General features: G+C 42.3%; 1 protein-coding gene and 1 non-coding gene across 2 annotated transcripts; both read right to left on the reverse strand.

Annotated features, from left to right (window-relative positions):
- Positions 1-10058: 10058 nt before the first annotated feature.
- APOH (apolipoprotein H) lies at positions 10059-23150 on the reverse strand. Its single transcript, XM_036269501.1, has 7 exons — positions 23087-23150; positions 22535-22711; positions 21156-21252; positions 19371-19447; positions 14568-14756; positions 11847-12026; positions 10059-10285 (listed from the first exon to the last, which is right to left on the reverse strand). The coding sequence occupies exons 1-7, from the start codon at positions 23148-23150 to the stop codon at positions 10059-10061; spliced, it is 1011 nt and encodes a 336-aa protein (XP_036125394.1).
- LOC118635136 lies at positions 15769-15931 on the reverse strand. The gene has a single exon (XR_004960474.1). It is a non-coding gene; the product is annotated as a U1 spliceosomal RNA (small nuclear RNA).
- Positions 23151-24364: the final 1214 nt, after the last annotated feature.

A 24364-nucleotide genomic window follows, 5' to 3' on the forward strand; every position in this document is an offset into this window, starting at 1 on the left:
CAAAGTTATGAAAGTCACTATATTTTTCTCCTCTAAAAATTGTGGAGTTAAGATTTCAATGCCAATGTGACTTTATCCAGTAATTTGAAGGATTGTGAATAAGAGATGCATAAAATGTAAGTACAAGACACAAGAACAAATGTTACTGACTTGAGTCACTGTGGTGAATTATCAGGCAATTATTTCCACTTACTAGCAAAAATAATCAAAAGTTAACTGTAAAACAACAATAAATTATTTTTTTAAAAAAGAGTTAATTGTACAAAGAAATGAAATCTTGCTTCCTGGACTGAGATGTTTTTGAATTGCTTTTTTTTTTTTTTTTTCCAGATTATGAAAGTTTTAACTCTATTATAGGGAAATTGAAAATCATTGAAAGTTTTAAAGAGGAAAATAAAAATTATGTGTAATCTGCCTGACCAGTGTGGCTCAGTGGTTGAGCATCAACTGATGCACCAAGAGGGCACCAGTTTAATACCCAGTCAGGGCACATGCCCAGGTTGTGGTCCCCGTCCCCAGTGGGGGCATGCAGGAGGTGGCCAGTCGATGTTCTCTCTCATCAATGTTTCCATCTCTCTCTCCTTCTCCCTTCCTCTCTCTAAAATCAATAAAGAAAAAAAAAGTATCTGTAATCTTTCAATTAAAAATAAAAACTTTTAATAGTTATATGTATTTTCTCAAATCATATATATTTATATATAATAAAAATACAATATATAAAATAATAAAAATATATGTCATTTTAATGTCTACTTATTATACCATCATTAGAATACAACATCATTTGCTTAATGTTTTTCCTGTGATTGGATACTAGCAATTTGGGGGCTCGTATATACAAAACTGGAATAAGTATCTGTTAATATACATCTTGGTCGAAGTTTCAGCTACTCTCCATAAAAGATATTCCTATGGGGGGGGGGGGGGAAACAACAGGCTTTTGACCAGTACTGTCACATTGCTTTCCCCAAGTGTTTTGCAAATTTACAATCTCCGCTGTCCGTGAGAGTGACTATCTCACATCAACCATTTTTTAAATCTGTACTAATTGTATGTATATAAATATCTCTTTAGTTTTCATTTTCACTATTAGAAAAGTTGAAATATTTACTATCTCTTTTAGTCCTTTCCTTTTATTCTTCTGCAAAGTTTCTCTTTAGCCCTTTGTCCATTTTTCTGGAATTTGACATGATATACATAGCTTCCGTATTTTTATTTATGGTTTCAAAGCTAGCAATGGTTCAGTACACAGTACTAATGCACAAGCTGATATTCTAAATAATCAAATTTCAGTCAGTGATTCACCATTTTGCATTATTAAGATACTCTATCATTAGAATGAAATACATAAATGACTCAGCATTCTAAATGGAAAGTAATTTATAAATACTAAGAATGATGGTTATTATTACATAAACACATTAGGGATAAATATCAGAATAATCCTGCAGCCAGTAAATCTCCTAAATTGGATAGGAAATGATTCCAAACGTTCTATTTACAGGTCACAAAAGTATGACCTATACCACAAATAAATACAGATAAAGGAAGTAGAAACTGAGAATTACAAGACATATATTCTTTTCTTCATTTCTAAAAAAAAGTCACTACCTTCAGCACAATGGTTCTGGCTCCTTCCCTATGTCAGAACCATTACACCTTTAACCTCTGGGGCTTATTCTATCCTGCCTTCCTGAGAAATCCATGCACAAGGCTATTAACAGAGATAAACTGGCTATTTGCCTTCCTCCCCTTCAATAATATGCATATCGCCCCAGCCAGCGTCCATACCAACTGGCAACCAACTACTAGAGAACTTTATAGCCTCACCTATACATAAATCTCTCTACCAATCTGTTTCAGCACGTCTTCCTATGCTGTAAAATTCCAACTTTAGAGTCCAGTTATTTCCAAGAAGCCACTGGGAAAATGCATAGCTTTACCTAGCAGTCTAAGAATGGTAGAAAAGACATAGTCCAACCTGCAGGTTGGACATCTGGTTCTGTCTTTGATCAGCTTTGTGACCCAGGTAAATCATGTTATATGATTTCCCTGAGCTTCAGTTTCCTTACTTTCCTTACGACATGATTGAGAAGGTGGAATTAATGAAGGTGAGATGCATGGGAAATTTTACCCAGTGCTTGACACGAGGCAACTTCAATATCAATCTTCTTTTCATTCCCAACTGTTTTGTGAGCACTTTCAAAAGTAATAGATGCCACTAGGAGGCAGCATTAGCACACAAAGAACTAATTATTCTACATAAGCACACACACATTCATGTACACACATCCATCACACATTCACACACACATGCATGCACACATACTCTCACATGTACAAAGAGCACACGCATTCAAACAACATACACACTGACATACACACATGAGGGATAAACGTTCACATGTATGCACACCAACCAAACACACTCACACACACAGACATATTCAAATACATATGCACACATCCCAAGCTGTTTCTTTTTCTTTCTTTTTATCTTTTTAATGTTTTATTTAGGGATCAAGGTGAGGAATAATCTTCAGACGAGTAAGTGGGACATTTCACTGATGAATACTTGCTAAGTTTGGGGGCTCAGAAATGAGACCCCATATATTGAAGGACTGATCAATGTCTTCCCAATGAAAGAATTTCTTTTCTGTACTATAAACTTTTTGCAGGAGTCTATTATGGCACAAGAGACAAGTTAAAACATGGGCACCTTTACACTTAGAAACCTGTCCAGTCGTAATTCCAGAGGAGAAGCTGATCATTGGCAAGCACACTCAGGAACCCCTTGTCTTAGAAGGAGGCCTCACTGGCCACATGCAGCTGACAGGTTCCCTGGGTCTGCAGTTGCTAGGTAAGTAACATTCCCGGAAAGGAAGACGGCATTCAGCCATGCTGAAATGTGGATGGTGACCAGCGACGTGTGGTTCCAGCTTCACTCCTCCTTCGGTGGATTGCTGAGGTGGGCAGAGTGCTCTCTGGACGATCACCCCGCAGGGGAGATCTTTGCAGGCTGTGGCTAGGGAGGGCGTGGCTGAATTTCACAAACAGGCAACCTGGTAATCTAAGTGGTTAAGAAAAAAAGATTTGGAAAAGAGAGTTTACTTATGGGACCAAATGAGCCACATAATCACTAAATAGATAAGCTGCAAATGGGTAGTTTGTACTGATGGGCTGGCTCCTCTAATTCAAATTGCTCTTCAGATTGCAAAAATAGCAGATTTTTCTTTCTGTGAAAATATCGTTAAATTAGAAGAATCAGTGCTGTGGCTTAAGCTCCAAAGTCTACTCTGATTATTTTTTCAGGGACCCAAGCCTGTCCAGCAGCCTGAAATGCCTTCCAAGGGACAAAATGTTACAAAAAGCCATCTTCAACAGACTTGTCATATTCCAAGAGCTTCTTTGTGGAATAGGCTAAGGGGTGGGAGGTGGAGAGGTACTGTGGCTTTAATACAGTAGTGGTAGGCTTGGGAGAGTTTAGCATTCTGAGCACCCGAGGTTTCAAACACAGTAATCAAGATGGCATGGTATTGGCAAAAGAACAGACAGATCAATAAACAGAATAGAGAACCCAGAAATAGACTCCCATAAATGTAGTCAACGGATCTTTGATAAAAGAGTAAAGGCAATACAATGGAAAAGAAATAGTCTTTTCAATAAATGGTGTTGGGACAAGTGGACATCCACATGCAAAAATAAATAAAAATGAATCCAGACATAGACCTTACACCCTTCGCAAAAATTAATTTAACGTGGACCACGGACTGAGAAGATAACAGGAGAAAACCTAGATGATTTGGGTGTGACGATGACTTTTAGATAACAGAGCTAAAGATGATCCATGAAAGAAACCACTGATAAGCTGGAGTTCATTAAACTTACAAACTTCTTCTCTGCAAAAGACAATATCAAGAAAATGAAAAGACAAGCCACAGATGGAAGGAAATACTTGCAAGCAACAAACCTGACAGAGGACTGTTGTTCAAAATATACAAAGGACTCCTCAAACTTAGCAATAAGAGAATAGGCAACCTGATGTTAACAACGGGCTGAAGATCTTAACAAACACTTTACCAAAGAAAATATACAGATGGCACCCTGGCCAGTTTGGCTCAGTGGTTAGAGCGTGAGCCTGCAGACCCAAGGGTCGACGGTTTGATTCCCAGTCAAGGGCACATACCTGGGTTGCAGGTTTGATCCCCGATCTGGGCACTGCAGGAGGCAGCCAGTCAATGTATCTCTCTCACATTAATATTTTCTTCTCTCTCTCTCCTCCTCTCTCTCTAAAAATCAATGGAAAAATACCTTCAGGTGAGGATCAAAAAAAAAAGAAAATATGAAAATGACAAATAAGCGATGAAAAGATGCTCCATTTCATAGGTCATCAGGAAAATGCGAATTAAAACAAGATACCACTACACACTCATTATGGCCATAACCGGAACACTGACACCACCAAATGCTGGTGAGGATGTGGCGGGGATGCGAAATGCACAGCCATCTTGGAAGACAATTTGGCGGTTTCTTACAAAACGAAACATACTCTAGGTGGTCAAAAGGTACAATGTTCCAGTTGTAACATAAATAAGTCCCGGGAATGTAATGTACAGCATGGTGACTATAGTCAATACCGTGTTGATATTTAAAAGTTGCTAAGAGGATAGATCTTAAAAGTTCTTATCATGCCCAGCCAGTGTGGCTCAGTGGTTGGGTTTCGACTCAGGCACCAAGAGATTGCTGGTTTGATTCCCGCTCAGGGCACATGCCCAGATTGTGGGCCCGATCCCCAGTGAGGGGTATGCAGGAGGCAGCCAATCAATGTTCTCTCTTATTGATGTTTCTGTCTCTTTCTCCCTCTCCCTTCCTCTCTCTCTAAAATCAATAAAGAAAAAAAAATTTTTTTTAATTCTTATTACAAGTAAAAAGAGTGTAACTATGGGAGGTGATGGGTGTTAACTAGACTTACTGTGGTGATCATTTCACAATGTATGCATACCTCAAGTCATTAGGTTGCACACATAAAACTAATGCAATGCTATAAGTCAACTATGGCTCAATAAACAAACCTACTCTTGGCATATGATCCAGTAATCATGCTCCTTAGTATTTGCTGAAAAGAGTTGAAAACTTACATTCATGTAAAAACCTGCACAGGGATGTTTATAGCAGCTTTCTTCATAATTGCCAAAATTTGGAAGCAACCAAGATGTCCTTCAGAAATTGAATGGATAACAAATAAACTGGTACATCCAGACAATGGAATATTATTCTGCACTAAGAAATGAACAATCAATCCATGAAAAGACATGGGGGAAACTTAAATACATGTTTCTAAGTGAAAGCAGCCAACCTGAAGAGGCTGCATGCTGTGTGAGCCAACCCCATGACATTCTGGAAAAGGCTAAACTGTAGAGGCGGTAAACAGACCAGTGTCTTCGAGTGTGGGGGAGGGACGAATAGGCAGATCACGGAGGATTTTTAGGGCAGTGAAAATACTCTGTAGTGGTGGATATATGTCATTATACATTTGTCCAAATCCATAGAATGTATAAAAACACCAAGAGACAAACCCTAGGTAAGCTATGGACTTTGGGTGATGATGATGTGTCCACGTAGGTTCATCTTTGGTGAAAAAAGGTCTCCCTGTGGGAAGTGAAGGCAGCAGGCCCTGGTGAATCTCTGCACCTGCCTCTCAATCTTGTTGTAAACCCAAAACTGCTTTTAAAAAAAATAAAGACTTAAAAAGATGGTGTAACAATAAAACGACAAAATCTGTGTGCTTGTTTTGTTTTGGTTTTGGAGTGTGGGGTTTATTTTCATGTTGTTTATATTCTTTCGACAGTGTTGTCCCAAATCCTTCTTGGAAGCAGGCACGGCCAGGCACTCAGTGAGTTAGAGCACTGGAAAGCTTTCTCACCAGTTGGCACATAGCTGTTGCCCAGGCGCTCTGAGTGCCAACCACAGTGAGGCTACCGGCTCTTCCCATAAGGCCCCCCTCCCCCGCACTCCTGCAGTCTAACAACTAAAGGGTGATGCCTGGGACATTGGAGGCCTCCAGCCCGGACCCCACCTCCACCCTCCCCAGTCCAGGATCGCAATCCATTCTGACTGATCCCATGTCCTACTGGTTATACCCCTAATAAAGGTCATAAGTAATAAATACTTAAATTTAAAAATCCCCACTGAATCTGTTCATTCATCAGGTGTGAGCTGGGCTACAGGACTTCAAAATCTGTATTAACATGCCTCAGTTGATCCGAGCAGGTGATGGTAATTGTGAAAGGAGAGAAAAGCCCGGTGGGAACTTTTATAGAGGAGCCCACAGAGACTGCGCAAAAGGCCTGCGGCTGGGTCTGTATCAGGACGGCTCCCAATTACCACCCACCGGACACCGAGAGAATTCATTACTTACCTTCACTGCTCTACCTGTGATCAGCCCTGTCGGTTCCCTCCCAGGGAGCTCCGAGAAAGTGAGTAATTTAACAAGTTCATATATTTATATATTTTGATACCATGAAATTGTGAAAGACTTTGCAATAAAAGAGAGGTACAAAAATACATTCTCTCCTATTCTGGAGCAAACCCAGTGATTGTGTCTGGGGTAGGGGGAGGTGCTATACCTCTTACCACTGTCTTTGCATTCCTAGATGCTAGGTGGGGCGAGGAGGAGATCCATTTTATTTTATTTTCCTTTATTGATTTCAGAAAGAGAGGAAGTGAGAGGGAGAGAGAGAAACATCGATGAGAGAGAACATCAATCAGCCACCTCCCACATGCCCCCCACCGGGGATCGGGCCCACAACCTGGGTACGTGCCCTGACCGAGAATCGAACTGGCAACCTCTTGGGGCATGGGTCGACGCTCAACCTCTGAGCCACACCAGCCAGACAGGAAGAGGTCCATTTTAGAATGAATATGTGACACGTTAAAGAAAGCAGTGGTTCTTTAATTACTCTGTGACAAGTTAAAGAAAACTTTGTGCTAAGGGAGGAAATCCAGGGTGGATGGCTCTTTTGTTCAGCAAAATCCCCAAAAAGAGCTTTTAGGTTTAAGAAAAGGGGGAGGCACCACACCCTCTTCAAAACCAACCCTCAGCTCCACAGAAAGAGGGTTGGGGGGCCAGCAGTGGGTCTCAGGTTCACCCCTCATCACAAGATGGAGGGCAGAGTGCCTGGCACAGGCACTGATAAGGTGATGGGTTTGATAGTGTCGAGATTTTTTTTTAAAAGGTCTTTTCTATTTTCTGGGTGAAATAAGGAGCAAGGTCATCAGCCGAGAGTGGGGAAGAGAGAGGTGGCTTGAGGAGGGTTGGGAAGAGAAAGAGCCACCTTGGGGTGCAGGGCAGTGAGCCACCCAAAGAAAAGTGGTAGAATTCCGGGGCGGAGCCGAGAGCTGACGCAGCATTTGTGTTGATGAACTGAAAGTGGGGCCTATTTGCCCGACTAGGAGTTTTCCTCCCTTTTCCCAGCCACATTCAGCGCTGTCACAGGCAGAGGGGAGGCAGCTGGCGCCTGGGGTAGGTTTCTCCCGCCACAGAGGAGAGGAGGGCAGGGAAGGGAATGCGAGCCAAGGAGCGGCGTTGAGGGAGCACGGGATCATAGTGACTACGGACAGATATGTTTCAGGCATTTCGTAAACCAAACACCAAGGGTTCAAATCCAGTTCCCCCTGACCTGGAAGCCCATGCTTACTGCTGCGTGCCCAGGCCGCTCAAACTCTAGAATGATGACACGTGGGGACCGGTTGAACAGTGCAGATCCTTGGGCCATCCTCACAAATTCTGGGACGCATTTCTTCTCGGTAATAAGGACCAGGAGGGGGTGCCGACGCGGGGGGTTGTGGACCATTCTATGAAAAGTACGGAACTGGAGTTGTTTTAGGCGAAAGCATTTGAGAACAGAACTAGGGAAAGGGGAACCTGGTCCCCCGGATAGTTGTTTACACAGCCATGACATGGTGATGCTCCTAATGTTTGGGTTCTGAACCAGGTGACACAGCTAAAACAAAGCCCAGGAGAAGCTGTGATGCATTGGCAAGGACATGCATTCAGTCACTTTATTTTTTCCACTTCCATTAGGTCTCTCGGACAAACACAGACAGGACATTTGATTTTGAATCTAAGCGTCAGCTTCGCACGGTTTGACATCGGACGCGTCCGTTTTCCAGAAGGCCAAAGAACTGTGTTCTGTTTGGGGAGGAAAAGATAAGCATTCTGTGAGAAACAACCATTTCTTAACTTTGCTAAGTGGCTACGACACATCAAGGACATTTTACAAGTGTGCAGAATAAATTGGATTATATGAGCAAAGCCATTTTTTGTAAGGTTTACGCGATACTAGAAAGCATCAGGGAAATGATTAGGCATTCATTTCCAGGAGAGAAAATAAAAGGTTCTATATAACTCCGAGAGTCAAGATTAAAATTTAAAAACAACACACAACTGCCTCGGCCCTGTGTTTATTCTCCAACGCACAAGCCGTGTGGCATCTGTCTCAGGCCTGGGAGGGAGGACGGCCTGAAAGAATATGTCAACAAAGCTCCGTGTGTTTTTGTTTTTTTAATTAGCCTCTTCTAATAGTTTTTCTACTGACTTGTACTAGGCTTATGGTGCTTTGTCAGTTTGGGTGTTGAACATCCCACCAGGGCTCTGCTCTATTTTGAAGAACAACAATTTATTCAGTGCATTTCCAACTCTGTAATGATAATGACTGTCCTTGGTTGAGCCTTGCGGTACTCAATAGCATGCTTAATATTTCTAATCATCCAACCTATGAGGTGGGTATTATCTGCTACTTGTCATTCCCTCTGTCTCTCTAGCTGGCCATTTCTCAGGCCCTCCTCCTCTTGTCTACATCGGCTCCCAACTCTGTTCTCCAGCCTGCTGATACAGGGCTGTCCGCATTCACCGACCGTTCCTAGACCTAGCGCCAATAGCTTCCGCCACTGCCAGTTCTTCCTTCGCACAACGAAGATGTGTAAATCCTAACCCTGAAACCGTACATGCTGGGCAGCTCGAACTGCTGGCTGCTGTCTGTCGCACACAGACATAATTATCTTCCTTAAAATATTTTGCTCTGATGAACACTGTGCTCTAGTGGATCCCTTTCAAACTCTAGGAATCGCTGAAGGAAGGGGGATAAATGTTAGAAGGTCGATTAAGCAATTACCATTGCTATGAGTTACTTGGTAATTTGGGGTGTATTCTTTATAATTTGGGACCAAGAGGTGGCATATATTCCATTTATTTGTATTATTACTATTATTATTAAACTTTTCAAACTTAATTTGGAATTATGCAGGACAGCATGATTCACCTCAATGTTTATCAATAAAGCCACAACCCCAAGTATTAAGAAAAAGAATTGGAAAGAAAAATGTTTATGCGAATCAAGAAACAGCATGCAGCTTATTGCTTCATTTCACTCCTCCTCCTGGCCCCGTCTCTCTCTCTCTTTTTTATAATTTTTTTATTTTCTTTATTGATTTCAGAAAGAGAGGAAGGGAGAGGGAGGGAGAGATAGAAACATCAATGAGAGAGAACATCGATTGGCCGCCGCCTGCATGCCGCCCACTGGGGATCAGGCCCACAACCTGGGCATGTGCCCTGACCGGGAATCGGACCGGTGACCTCTTGGTGCAGGGTCAACGCTCAACCACTCAGCCACACTGACCAGGCCCCATCTCTTTTTAAAAGTCCAGTGACGCCCTGTCCGGTTTGGCTCAGTGGTTAGATCATCAGCCTGCAGTCCAGATAAGCCTGGGTTCGGTTCCCGCTAAGGGCACGTACCTCATTTGTAGTTTGTCCCTGGCCCTGGTTGGTCATGTGGGTGGCAGCCACTGGATGTGTCCCTTTCACATTATTGTTTCTCTCTCTCTCTCTTCCTCTCTCTCCCTCCCACTCTGTCTGAATAAAAAATGGAAAAATGTTCTCAGGTGAGGATAAAAAATAATAATAATAAAAAATAAATAAAAGTCCAGTGACCATATTGACATGGCTCCTTATGGGCATTATGTAATAAAAGTTGTGGTCCAATGAGGGGCAAATGGAAGTCCTAGTTAAAAGGTCCAGTGTGTGACTTACCCTTGAAGCATTTGGGGATTTCAAAGGTGCCGTCTATGCACTGAGCATCCTCTGTGTAACTACACTTCTTTTCCTTATTTTTGCAGAAGAAAGAAACTTTTTGACCATGCAGCATTCCGTTCTTAAATTTTTCTTGGATCTTGACTCTCTCTCCTTCGAATATCACAGTAGCCTTTTTAACAGATATTTGACAGGATGCTGAAAAAGACCATATTTGTAGTCAAGACATAGGAATTCTGTTTGTGTTTCTTAAAAAGAATGTAGCATTTGAATCTGTAGCTGAGTACACCTGCAAATGAATTGCTCAAGAAGATCTCAAGACTGGACATAGTGAATAACATCAATATGATTGCTAATAACAATTCTTTACCAATAGAACCATTAGCCATGGGTTCCAAAAAGGCCTTTCGTCCCCTACAGTAGCTACATAAGAAGGTCAGAGCAGAAGCTTCAGATTCTGGGCTTCAGTGAACAGGAACTTCTACCAGATACTGTCATTTCATGTAAGCCTATACTGGCCCATGCAGACCCCATTTATTGAGCTGATGCACCCACCCACCAGCCACTGTGGGGGTTGGCTGATAGCAGCTCACAAGTGCTCCTTTCTCCGAAAAATTACCTTGGGCCTAAGAAAGCCACCTCTCCCGGGAGGTAATGCAAATCAGTCCCAGCCCCAGGGTGAGAGAAGGAAGCAGCTCACAGCCAGTGACTAACTGACAAGGAGATACAGAAAGCAGGTCCCTCTGCCTCTTATGGGATCAACTCCGGGTAGAATTCATGGTCCAGAGCTCCCAAGGAGATGAAACTGAGGCTAGACTCTAGCTGAGACCACATATTTGTTCAAAACGTAGTTGGATCAGCAGGATCAGCAGCACCTGGGAACGTGGTAGAAATGCGAATTCTCAGGTCCTATCCCAGATCTACCACATCGGAAACTCCGTGGGATTCTGATGCACAGTGAAGTTGGAGAACCAGTCTCCTACTCCATCCTCCCTGCCTCCCTCTTTCTCCTGACACTCACTTAATGAATCAACTGCCCTTGAACCCCTGTCTCGGGCTCTGCTTCTAGGGGACTCCAACCTAAGATGCTCGCCATACATCATTTTGCCTGTGGCTTAATCTCCTTTTCTGCTTACACTCTTCCGCCCCAGCAACCTGAGCAGATATGCGGTGCTACGTTGCGGTTCTTTGCATGACACTGACCATATCAAGAATAAACACCTAACTCAAAATAAGCAAGTGTCTCAGGAAAAAGATGTGTTAGTGACGAATCCTTCAGTTGAAAGGTCCTGATGTAGAATCCCGCCAGGTTTGAGGTGAGGAAGCAGAGAAACATGGAGATGAGAGAGACCATGAGGCCACCGAGATAGGAAAAGAAGTGATAATTATTCCTGACTTTCAGCTCCAGTTCTTAGGAGGAATGGCTGCGTTTCATTTCCTATTTTTCAATGTCCATTTGATTGCCGGTTGCCCCTGTTTATTAATCCCCCATTTCCTTGAACTAGCTCGAATATGTGGTTGGTTTCCGCAACAGTGAGAAGAGTCTTGACCACAACCATGCAGAAATGGATGCTCACAGGCAAAGACTTCAAAGCATTATAGAATCCCACACAATGTTCCACGGTATTATCAATGCTTATAAAGGATCTGTTTAGTTCATACATTTTCATTTCAAACAGGCTTGCTGAGAAAATGGCAAGTAAAAGTGATCCATTGGATCAATTCAGAGATGTTTTAAGACCTCACCCACATCTCTTACCTTTACAACTTGGCTCTGCAGACCAGTTTCCAAATTTGTTGCATTCGACTTCTTCTGGGCCATCCAAGACATAGGTATCATGGCAACCATATGTGGCTTTATCCTTGTAATACAGTGCTTCTTTTGCGGGATAGTTCACAAATCCATTGTTCGGTCTTACTGGGAATGGGCATTTTACTTCTAAAAAGTGTATTCAGCAAGGCATATTAGTATACATAGTGATATTGTCCAGGAGTCATGGAATACATAGTTACATTCTAATCTCCCTTGTACTGTGGATCACTGGATGTTCCTATGACTAGAATGCAATTTCTAGGTACCTTGGTGCTTAATTCTGACCCCCTTGTCTTATACTCATGGGAACCTGGATATTAAAAAAAGAAACAAACCCGAAAGTATATAAACGAGTTACCAAGTTCTTTGGGTTTCACATAATCATAAGGTATTATTTATTGTGAACTTCGTCTCTATATAGTCTAAGATGGTAAGCTTGAAAGAATAAAATAAGTCTGTCTCTTTTCATCAATATACCATAAAATTAACTAGCACACCATTATTTGGATTTAAGTGTTGAATCTAATTTTTATGATAATCTTCAGACTATCGAAGAAACCAGCACAAAATATGAAGGAGAAAAATGATGCTTCTTTCAGGCCTTTTGAGGATCCCCAACAGCAGAGCCCCAAAACCCACATACCTATTTACCGCAACACAAGAGAGCAAGGGTGAAGCCAGAGCACAGAGCTCTTGGGAAGTAGATTAATGAAGTAGTTTAAGAGGCAAACTTCAGAGTTGGACTGCTTGGTTCAATGTTAGCTCTTCCACACATTAAGTGAAAAAGAATCTATGAGTCTATAATACTAAAAGCCCTGGCCTGTTTGGCTCAGCGGTTAGAGCGTTGGCCTGCGGTCCAGAGAGACCTGGGTTTGGTTCCCGCTAAGGGCATGTACCTCGCTTGCAGTTTGTCCCCGGTCCTGGTTGGGTCGTGCGGGTGGCAGCCACTTGATATGTCCCTTTCACATGGATGTTTCTCTCTCTCTTCCTCCTACTCTATCTGAACAAAAAATGGAAAAATGTTCTCAGGTGAGGATAAAAAAAAAAAAAAGTAGTCCATGGAAGAAAAGCTCCTCTCTGGAGAAGAATGCCAGTTAGTCAATGTAGGACAAACAGAATGAGAAAGTCACAGTTTTGCAACCAGCAATGTCATAACTGGGTCATCAGTAGATGTAAAAACAATGCCTAGAGCATGCATTTCCACACAATTGCCAAGTATCACCCACAGGTAGCTTACTAATTCCAAAGAGAGAGAGAGTCTTTATTAAGAAAACATCTGCTACACCCCACCTGACCAAGGGATCAAACTAAACATGACCAGTAATGGACCAACATGTGATGAAATGAATTCTTAACCAATTCTATGACTTTAATCTAATCATGCATTAAAAAATCAACCACATTTAGATTTTGGGATATTCTACAAGACAACTAGCCAGTACTCTTCAAAAATGTCAGAGACAGACAACTCAAAAGGCAGGGGACCGTTCTTCATTAAAGGAGCTAAAGAGACATGACAACCAATCAGAATGTGTGGTTCCCGGTTAGCTCTCACATAAAATAAAACACATACGTAAAGGATACTTCTGGATCAATTAGAAAAATTTACATATGGAATGATTCTAATTGTTCATATTATTATAATTGTTCAAATTATTGTTGTTAATACTTAGAAATATGTTAACTGTCTTGGGTACAGTGATAATACAGGAGAAGTATTATGGGTGAATGTCATGATGTATACAGCTTATTTTCAGATGGTTCGGGAAAATTGTATCTGGAGGGGGTAGGAATCAGAATGTCACAACATGTTGACAGTTGATACATCTAGATACATTTTTAAGTATCTATTGAATAGGACCTGGTAGATTTAAATAAGATCATATATACAAAGCAGGAGACCAGTGCCCAGCCCAGAGTTAAGTCCCCAAACGGTTCTAGGTATTATTACTGGTAGTTTCCCCATGCTAAAAAGCACTTATGTTTTGAATCATTCAACAGATGTCTAAAATATCAACTAGAGGAGAAGTTAATAGTCCTTGGTATAATTCCTTGTGTGCACGATAAATTCTCCAATGTGTCTACTTATTATGCAATTGACAAATTTAAAGATAGTGATGCTAGGTCAAATTCAAAGAGGAAGAATTTGCATAATTCTTTAATGTCAAATATTTTTATGATTCTGAAATTTAGGTAAAAGCTGTTAACAATCTGACTGCAACCCAGTTTTTACCTTTACCTCCTAGGACACCCCAGTTTAACTCAAGCTTCTCTTCACCAGCCTCACCGCAATCCAGCCCTCTGTGCACACTGCCTGTTCCTTCACACCTTCCAGACTTTCCATGCCCCGTGTGACATGCCTTCCTTTCATTATGCACTCATCCTCCAAGCCCCTCCTCTGGGAAGCTTTCCCCGACAGCTCCAGGCAGTTCATTGTATTATATATTATTTCCCTGAGGTCAGAAGCCAGGTCTCATCCCTCTGGTATCCCAAACACCTAGCACCCTGCCTGGTACATGGTAGAGGCCACAAACATCTATTGAGCAAGGTCACCTGAAGGCAGCCAAACAGGGTCATTTGAAACCCTCAATGATAGCAGAATGTTCGACAGTTTTCAAAAATGCAAACTATATGATCATAATCATTTTCTCTTATCATAGCACTTACCCCTGCACTCTGGCAATTCCGTCCAGTTTCCATGTGCTGTGCAGGTAGCGGTATCGTTTCCAAACATGGCATATTGTGGCAAGCATTTGAAGACCGCCTGCTTTCCATGGAGGGTGCTGTTTCCAACCAATGGCTCGTAAGCACTAAGTGTCGCAAATGTAGGTGTGGGTGGTGGAGGACAGGTTACAGCTGGAAAAAGAAAAAAATATATCATTTTTATGAAAATCATTGAGTCTTTTAGGTATACTCTTTCCAAGAAGGAAAAAAAAAATCTGAAGGTTAACGTGAGAAAACGCAAAATTTCATCGAATGCCAGGGTAAACATGGTCAACTGTAGAAGCCAAATAAGAACATTTGATCTGAAAAGCAGATGTCTGAACCAGTCCAAAAACAAAAAATGAAAGTAAATTTGAGTGTTGCCATCGGGAATTTGCCTGTTACAGTAACACAGTGCTTAGGTTTCCACGAGCCTTGGGTCCCAACGCTCCTTCGGAAGATGTTTCCGGAAGTCAGAGTCAGGGGACGACATTGCTGAGGGGCCATCCTGTAATCATTGCTGATGACAGCGACTCAGTGCAAAGTCGCATGTGACCTCTGAGAGCCACTGCTAGCATAGGTGCATCATTCCTGTTGAATACCTCTTGCTTTGCTGCACGCTGGAGCTTATCCAAGGAGCTTCCACGGCCCTGGCCAGTTTGGCTCAGCGATTAGAGCGTTGGCCTACGGTCCAGAGAGACCCGGGTTCAGTTCCCGCTAAGGGCACATACCTCGGTTGCAATTTGTCCACAGCCCTGGTTGGGTTGTGCAGGATCAGCCACTCAATGTGTCCCTTTCACATTGATGTTTCTCTCTCTCTGTCTCTCTCTCTCTCTCTCCCTCCCACTCTATCTGAACAAAAAATAGAAAAATGTCCTCAGGTAAGGATAAAAAAAAAAGCCAAGGAGCTCCCACGGAGAAATGGTCTAGGTTGTCATCCCGACCTGCTAATAGGAAGGTTGAGCAAGTCCAGGGAAAATTACATTAACATAATGGGAGTTAGTACAGACCCAAATGTGATTGAACTTGAATTATCTAGAGTCTCAACATGTGATCCACGGACCAGCCTCCTGAGCACTGCCTGGAAGCCTGTTAGAAATGCAGAAGCTCAGGTCCTATCGAGGACCCATGGATCAGAAACTGTGTTTCTTTTTTTTCTTTTTTGCAGAGGAGAGTGTGAACACAGTCCCCCCCTAACCACAAATGATGCAGTGGAGTTATCCATGTTTGGGGAGATCGCAAGGGTTAGCACGTCCCGGGTGCAATGGACAAGCCCGCCCTGGGGAACCACCTCGGTGACTGTGGTCCCTCCCCTGCCTGGTGAGTACACACAGTTTAATGAGACTCCCAGGTGATTCGTATGCACATTAAAGTATGAGAAGCACTTGTTTAGGTTAGATTTAAGCTGATGTAGTCTGTTTGTAAAAAAAAAAAAAAAATGACTTTACAAAGTAGATATAAATCTGCTTAAAAAGTGAAGCTAGCCCAGCCAGTGTGGCTCAGTGGTTGAGCATTGACCCATGCACCAAGAGGTTGCCGGTTCTATTTCTGGTCAGGGCACATGCCCAGGTGGTGGGCCAGATCCTCAGTGTGGGGCATGCAGAAGGCAGCCGATCAATGTTCTCTCTCATCGATGTTTCTATCTCTCTCCCTCTCCCTTCCTTTCTCTCTAAAATCAATAAAGAAAAGAATTTTTTTTTTTAAAGGAAACTATAAGAACCATAATGGAACTTCCAGTCAAGAAGGCGGCGTAGGTAAATGCGGTATCGCATCCTCCCACAACCACATCAAAGTTACAACTAAACTACAGAACAACCATCATTCAAAACCGCCTGAAATGGAGCTGAATGGAAGTCCTACAACTACGGAATTAAAGCAGCAGCTGCATCGAGACTGGTAGGAGGGGCAGAGGGGACAGGCTGGTCCCACACCCACGTGTGGCGGATAAAAATCAGGAGGACACCTCGGCTGGGAAGGTCCTCCCTGAGGACTGAGGGGTCCCCGTCCCACACCAGGTGCCCCGCTCAGAGTTCCAGTGCCAGGAAGAGAATCCCCATCACTTCTGGCTGGAAAAACCAGCGGGAACTGAGGCTCAGGGAGGCTGAGGCGGCTGGAGCCCCAGGCAACTCCTTAAAGGGCCCGCACACGGACTCTCTCCCTCTAAGCTTGGAGGGGAGGCAGCTCGAGGGGCGCCAGAGACATACAGGGAAGAACAGAGCTGTCTGGCCTTAGGACGAGGGCTGGAGAGGGGGCTTCCTCGGGACAAACGTGCTGTCAGAAGCCTTTGTTCCTTTGGTGAGCCCTTCCCTGGGGCGGCAGACAGAAGCCATATCTGGGACTCCAGCAACCTGGCTCACACTGGTAGCCCCACCCTGGTGACTCCCTGAGGCCCCTCCCCACCCCACCCAACTTTCAGGCCCACCCAAGCTGTTGCCACTTGCTTGACCATAGGATTGGCCTGTCTTGGATCCTGCTTCAGGTTTTTCCTAAATTCTTTCAAACAAGCAGCATCTGGTCTCAGCTAGCCCCATACCACTCGTTAAGTAATACACTGAAACAAACACAGGGAGGCAGCCAAAATGAGGAGACAAAGAAACAGGTCCCAAATGAAAGAACAGAACAAAACCCCAAGAAAAGAACTAAGCGAAATGGAGATAAGCAACCTAACAGATGCTGAGTTCAAATACTGCTTATAAGGATGCTCAATGAACTCAGTGAGAACCTCAGTGAACTTAGTGAGGGCCTCAAGAGCCTAAAAAAGGACCAGTCAGAAATGATGGATGCACAGTCAGAATTGAAGGAGGCATTAACTGAAATAAAGAATAATTTACACAGATTCAATAGTAGAGTACGTAAATACAAGAAGCAAACCATCGATTTGGAATATAAGGAAGCAAAAAACACCCAATCAGAACAGCAAAAAGAAAAAAGAATCCAAAAAAATGAGGATAGTGTAAGGAGCCTCTGGGACAACTTCAAGCGTGCCAACATTTGCATCTTGGGGGTACCAGAAGGAGAAGAGCGAGAACAAGAAATCGAAAACCTGTTTGAAACAATAATGTCAGAAAACTTTCCTAACTTGGTGAAGGAAACAGACATACAAGTCCAGGAAGCACAGAGAGTCCCAAACAAGATGAACCCCAAGAGGCCCACACCAAGACACATCATCATCAAAATGCAAAAGGTTCAAGACAAAGAGAGAATCTTAAAAGCAGCAAGAGAAAGGCAGTTAGCTACCTACAAGGGAGTTCCCATTAGGCTGTCAGCTGATTTCTCAAAAGAAACTTTGCTGGCCAGAAGGGAGTGGCAAGAAATATTCAGAGTGATGAAAAGCAAGAACCTACAACCAAGATTACTCTATCCTGCAAAGCTGTCATTTAGAATCAATCGATGGCCATATAAAGAGTTTCCCAGACAAGAAAAAGTTAAAGGAGTTCATCACCACCAAACCGTTATTATATGAAATGATGAAGGGTCTTTTTGAAGAAAAAGATAAAATGTATGAACAAACAAAATGGCAATGAATACATATCTATCGGCAATGGAATCTACAAACAAAATGAACAGGTAGAACAGAAACATTCTCATAGATTCAGAGAACATTTTGTTGGTTGCCAGATGGGAGGGGGGTTGGGGGAATGGGTGAAAAAGGTGAAGGGATTAAGAAGTACAGATTCATTGCTCAAAGGGAAAGGGGTTGGGGGGGTGGGAAGAAATAAACCAAAGAACTTATATGCATAACCAATGGACACAGACAATAGTGTGGGAAAAGGTGGGAGGGGGGCGAGAGTGGGGAGGAGGGGGCCAATGGGGGGAAAATGTGGAACATCTGTAATGCATTCTACATTCAACAATAAAGATTAAAAAAAAAAAGAACTATGATGGTGCTTATAGCTGAGTAAAAAAATTCTTCTTAATTTATCCTTAAAATTTTTTCTTGTAGTTCAGTGTTTCTCAAATTATTGTTTATTTGAAATCACTTTACTTTTCCACTTCTTTTGCTAGGACACACCTCAATGAAATGTTAAAAATTCATAACTATTATTACAATGCCCAGGCCTCTTGGTCAATGATTGGACTTACATAAATCACCAGGTAGGGAATGTCCCCCCTGACTGCTCGGCTAAGCATCCCCTGAACAAACCTAATCAGCAGAGCCTCCTGGCGGAAACTCCATGAGCTTTTAGGATGCAGGGCCCTTGGATGGACCCTCAGCTCACTGGGAAGGTGACTTCCTTGTCTCCCTCATCACTAGACTTAGTTGCTGAGAGCAGAGCTAAGTTTCCCTTAGCTTTGCAGCCTCAATGTTGAAAACAGGATGTAGCTCATATTAGGTCCTCCATATATATTTGCTGAATGAGTACATGAATGAATGAGGTTCCAGAGGGGGAAGAAGGTGTTTGATCCAGAAGTTCTTCTAGTCAGATGGTGGCAGTCCCTCATAGACCAATGCCACACGTATCCAAGCCCCAGCCAAAACATTGTGGGAATACTGGAATTCGTAAACCCGGAGATCACTGGCGCCCTTAGGTAGAGGATACAAAATGTGTTCATGAGTAGAATGCTTCCCTTTTGTCATTCCAAAGTTGTTGTTTCCTCCTCCAGAGGAAATTTTTATCACGATGAACATTCCCCATAAGGAACCAATCATCTCAAGAAGCTGAGACAGAAGGGTTTCCCGGGCATGAGACTTATAGTGTTGAAACCAGAAAATTCCCAGGCAAACCAACCTGTCACCTTCCCCGTAAGTGGGACCCACAGACTCACGGGCACAGACAGGAGGGTCTGGACTCCATTTCCCTTCCTCGGTGCATCTAGCAGAGCTAGGTCCATTCAGATAAAACCTGCAAAAGGAACATTTAATCCATCAAGCAGGAAAGTAATCCACCAAGAGCATCTCAAATGTCTTCTCCATTGAGTATTACTTTAGATTAATACTATTGGCTTCATTCCCATAATGTGGTTTTCCCAGAGAGCTTAACGCACATCTAAGGTGCAAGTCCCCCCGCATAACACTGTAGAGGAATCTCTCCAGAGTGAGAGGCTCCACAGCTGGTGGGCGTAGAAGCCAAACCCCCAGTCCCTCATCTCCAACCAGCTGGATAAATTAACTGATTCTCTTGTGAAGCAAAAAAAAAAACATTTCTTTGTCAGGATCACAAAATGAGTTAAACTGAGTAATCTCTAGTATTCATTTTTCTGAGGGGATACTGACACAAATGTGTAAAAACAATGCAGTCTAATATCAGGGTGATCACTTCGTAAGTTATATAATGTCTGATCACTATGTTGTACACCTGTAATTGAAAAATAAAAAAAGATTGCCCTGGCTGGTTTTCTCAGTGGTTAGAGCATTGGCCTGTGGACCAATAAGTTGCAGGTTTGATTCTGGTCAAGGGCACGTACCTTGGTTGCGGTTCTTCCCTGGCCCTGGTTGGGGTCATGCAGGAGGCAGCCACTGGATGTTTCTCTCTTCCTCTCCCTCCCTCCCTCTCTATCTGAAGATATATAGAAAAATATCCTTGGGTGAAGATGTAAAAAAAATTTTTTTAATAAAAATAAAAAGATTTGAAACAAACAAAAAACCAATGCAGTCTATTTTCATTAAAAATGTAACATTCTTTCCTTGAAGCTAATCTTTTTCTTTAAAAAAAAAAATAAGTTTTTATTGATTTTTTTTAGAGAGAGAGAGAGAGGAAGGGAGAGAGAGATAGAAACACCCATGAGAGAGAAACATTGATCAGCTGCCTCCTGCACGCCCCCTACTGGGGATTGAGCCCGCAATCGGGCATGTGCTCTGACCAGGAATCGAACCCGAACCTCTCAATCGCTGGGACGTTGCTCAATCCACTGAGCCACACCAGCCCGCACCAGTCTTTTTCTATGTTGTTTGTCATCAGACCCACCAGTCATTTGTGTTTCAGACGAAAGGACTGCATTGCTTTTCACACACTGTGTTTCTTAATCTCCAATCCCAAACAAGGGTCCTCAGTAAGGTCTGCCTGACTCTACCACAGCCAACGTACTGCTGCCGATGGCACCAATGGCGTCTGTGCTCATCAGGCAGATGAGCTGTATTACCAACCACAGTGCTTCCCACCTGGGGGTGCTGTACTGCATTGACAATGAAGAGAACTGTGGTCTACATTTTCATACTCCCAACCTGCTCCACAGAACTCTCTTCTAGAGACTGCCAGGTCCGTCGATAAGTTAGCCTCATAGCTAAAGCCCAACTCCAAGTCCTAAAATATTTTAATCCTCATGCTAAGATTTGGCCCAGGCATTATAAGAAAGTTTCATCCAGTTTCAATCATGTTAATGTATCTCCTCAGGTAAGTAACTAATCAGGAACAGAAAAATTAAATACAGTTCAGTGATTATCATAGTGTCCACCCCTTACCCACCCTCAACACCACTGTGTATTTGTATTCAGTGATTTGTATTCAGCAAGTCCAAGACTAGAAATAAAGCACGGACTAGATTTGATGTTTAGCTTAAGGACATAGACATGCACTTCATCTGTTAGCTAGTCAGTCACCCGCAAGTCCTTACCCAGTGTTACAAGCAAAACTGATTGTGTTGGGATATTCAAAAGTTGTATAGCGTACAGCTCCATTTTCTAAGATCCCAGCAAAAGGACACTGTCTGGCTGTGATTTAAAGATAAAAGGGTAAATATCTAATTATAGAATTTCCTATTAAAATAAAAATATATAAACTTATTTTTAACCTTTGCTCCAATAACTCTACTAGTAACTATTATAAGAAAATAACTCAAGTAAATCAAATGATATATTCATTAACGTGTTCATTACGCAGTTACCTCTAATAACAAAAACAGAACAGCCTAAAAGTTCACTACTGGGGTATTGTTTTAATTAGTGAAGGTAAATCAGCAGTTGAACTATCTATAAGGCAGCCAATGAAATTTTGATTCTGAAGACCATAGAGATATAGTCGATGTTTTTGATAAGCTGGTGAAAATAAGAAAACACAAAATGGTGTCTTGTCTTTGCAATAATGCAAAAATATACACATGAAAAATAACTTGAAAAATGAAATTGTTAGGGTTCTAGAATTATGGCCAATTTAGAGAAAAAATTTCTCTATTGATGTTATAGTGATTTTTCACTAAAAATCATGTTTGGTCTTTTTTCATTGAAGAGTATATTAAAATCACTTGTATGAACATGTATAATTTTCACAAAGGTCATGTCCATAGGACCAAAATAACCAGAGGCTAGATAGATCCATATAGTTATTTTTAGGGCTTAACTTCCATGTAAAATTGCCAGAAATTCTATCCGGTAGATTGCTCAATATCTGGCTGTAAAAATAATGCCTGCTTGATATCACAGACCTATATTCTGAGGACGAATAAAAGCAACCATCTATCATAAAGCAATAATGAGATACAAACGTATATAATTTATGTTATAATACTAATGTAATATAATCTATAATATATTTATACTTCACTATAAATGTAACATGTCACATATACATAATTTAGATGAAAGTTATTGTCATTTCAGTAACTATTAAATCTGCTTTCACCTTGAGGCAAAGTCCAGAGATATGATGATTTCTTATGTCTTATTTTTTCAAGGGTTGCCTGCATTTGTTTAAATTTCAGAGTAGCTAAACTTCTTTATTCACTCCTGCAGTGTTTCCCCTCCTTTACTGATAACAGATTTCCTTTTTACATCTCTCCCAGTTCCAGGCTAAGCTTGTCTCCCTTTCTCTAAATAGTACTACTGCCCTTGGTCTCAGAGCCCATGAGAGAGCCCCAGGCCCCCTTGTTTCTTCAGAGCCCTCCACCCCCACAGCTCTGCTGGCCCTCTGCAGCCTGAACACAGTAAGGTAGGTTATTCCCCCACAAAATGTCCAGAATCCAAAGGAGGGGAGGGAATGTGCAAGGCACCGACTTACGTATACATTTCAGCGTGTTGATGGGCCAAATTCCGGAGATGGGGCAGGTAAACCGTCTCATCCCTCCCCGGGACATGTAGCCTGGCTGGCAGAAGTATGTTATCTGCTCCCCTGGATCATAGAATGTTTTTAAGGGAGTAACTGTGGCAAACGGTAAAGTCTCTGGTCTGGGACAGGCTGAAATAGAGCACAAAGCAGTTGGTTAAGAAATCTGTACGTGCATTTTTAAGTTTAGCTGGCATAGAAATTTAAACTCATTAATGCTGCCCAAAAGTAACTCTCCCAAGTCCTGTGCCATATCTCATCTAATCTCCTCAACAACCCTTTGAAAGATACTATTGTTATCCCCATTGTACAGGTCAGTACACTGAGGCTTAGATTGTCTAAGGATCTTCTGGAGGAGCTTTAAACATGGCAACATTAAAAAATAAGTATCAATCTAGTCTCTCCAGCATCTACCCTAAAGAGAATTGATGTTATCATTAGCGATTCCCAGCATATGCCAGGGGGTTGGATACATCAATTATTTTTGCAAAAGCAGAGAGTACTTACTCCGTCCTGCAATAGCCACATGGTATAGAAAACTGGAGACCAAGATGAAGGCTGGAGAAATCATCGTGGATGGTTCTCCCTGGCACTGCCACAGTGGCTTCCTCTACCCAGAGAGATGCGCATATAAAACTGCTTAACTATTAACCATTTTTGTGTACTTTTATCTCTGTAAATAGAAGATAAAGTATCAGGATTTGAAAGGAACTCTGAGCTCTACATTCTTTAATCATTTACTTTCCACTTCTGTGGGTCTGTTGTGAAATCTTTGGTTGATGGTTTCTATCTTCCTAACATGTATGTTAAAGGCACAGAACAGTTCATTATTTCCACTAGTAGAATCCTGGTGAGTCCTACATTGCTGGGTCTTTGGTCCATAGCTCTCGTTCTCCATCCTGTGTTTGTGTTCAGAGTGGTTGGGTCACCCAAAGACTGAACTGACTGCTTCACCCGCAGCCTTGGTATATAAACTTAGGACCATCTCTTATTTTCTGGGTTTCAGTCTTCATACCTCTAAAATGATACTCCAGTTTCTAGATGTATAATTCTAAAGAATATCACAGAGGCATCTATGTGCCTAAATGCCTAAAAAACTGAGTTCGTCATTCTCTCACACAATGATCATTTCTTCCAGATTCCTCTTTTACCGGCAGTCGGTAACAAGATCCTCCTGGGAGCTCCAGTTATGACCTTAGAGCTATCCTTGAATCCTCAATCCGCTCACATCAAAGCAACACAAAGTCTTGCTCATGAATTCTTAATACTTCCTAGATCTGTCTAGACAGATTTCTAGATCTGTTTGAGAGATCGGAAAGTTGACTGGGACTCAAAGAAGAAAATGAGTTGAGTAGGAGGAGAGAATGGCGATGATGTTGATGGAGAAGGATCAGAGGAGACCATTCATGATTCCAGTTCTCTCATACTTCATTTGCCCTAAGAAACTGAATATACAGATGAACAATGGCCAGACAGTATATAAAAATAGTATGCTGCTGACCAATATCTCTGTAGCAGCCAATCCAGGACGCCAAATCACAACCTCTGTAGCTATTGGCCCAACTTAGGACCAACCAGAAAAACCAAATATGTTCTAACCAATCACACAGGCTGCCTGGCCTCTACTTAGTCCACCTCCATCTTCCCCATCCCAGCCAGCCCCAGCCCGGCATACTTGGAACCTTCCACCCTTGTCCGTTATAAAGCTTTCCCTTTCCTCGAACTGACCTTGAGTCTCCGCCAGACACAGATGATGATGGCTGACTCCCTGGCTATTGCAAACTC

This window comes from Molossus molossus, unplaced genomic scaffold, assembly GCF_014108415.1.
Source record: "Molossus molossus isolate mMolMol1 unplaced genomic scaffold, mMolMol1.p scaffold_m16_p_19, whole genome shotgun sequence".
Taxonomy (NCBI): Eukaryota; Metazoa; Chordata; class Mammalia; order Chiroptera; family Molossidae; genus Molossus; species Molossus molossus.

What these genes read in the sequence shown, in the direction of transcription:
- APOH (XM_036269501.1), bottom strand. Translation starts at nt 23,150, where the DNA reads ATGATTTCTCCAGCCTTCATCTTGGTCTCCAGTTTTCTATACCATGTG. An exon ending in TGTGGCTATTGCAGGACGGA is followed by an intron (nt 22,712 to 23,086) that starts GTAAGTACTCTC and finishes GCTCTATTTCAG; the next exon opens with CCTGTCCCAGACCAGAGACT. An exon ending in AGTTTTGCTTGTAACACTGG is followed by an intron (nt 19,448 to 21,155) that starts GTAAGGACTTGC and finishes TTCCTTTTGCAG; the next exon opens with GTTTTATCTGAATGGACCTA.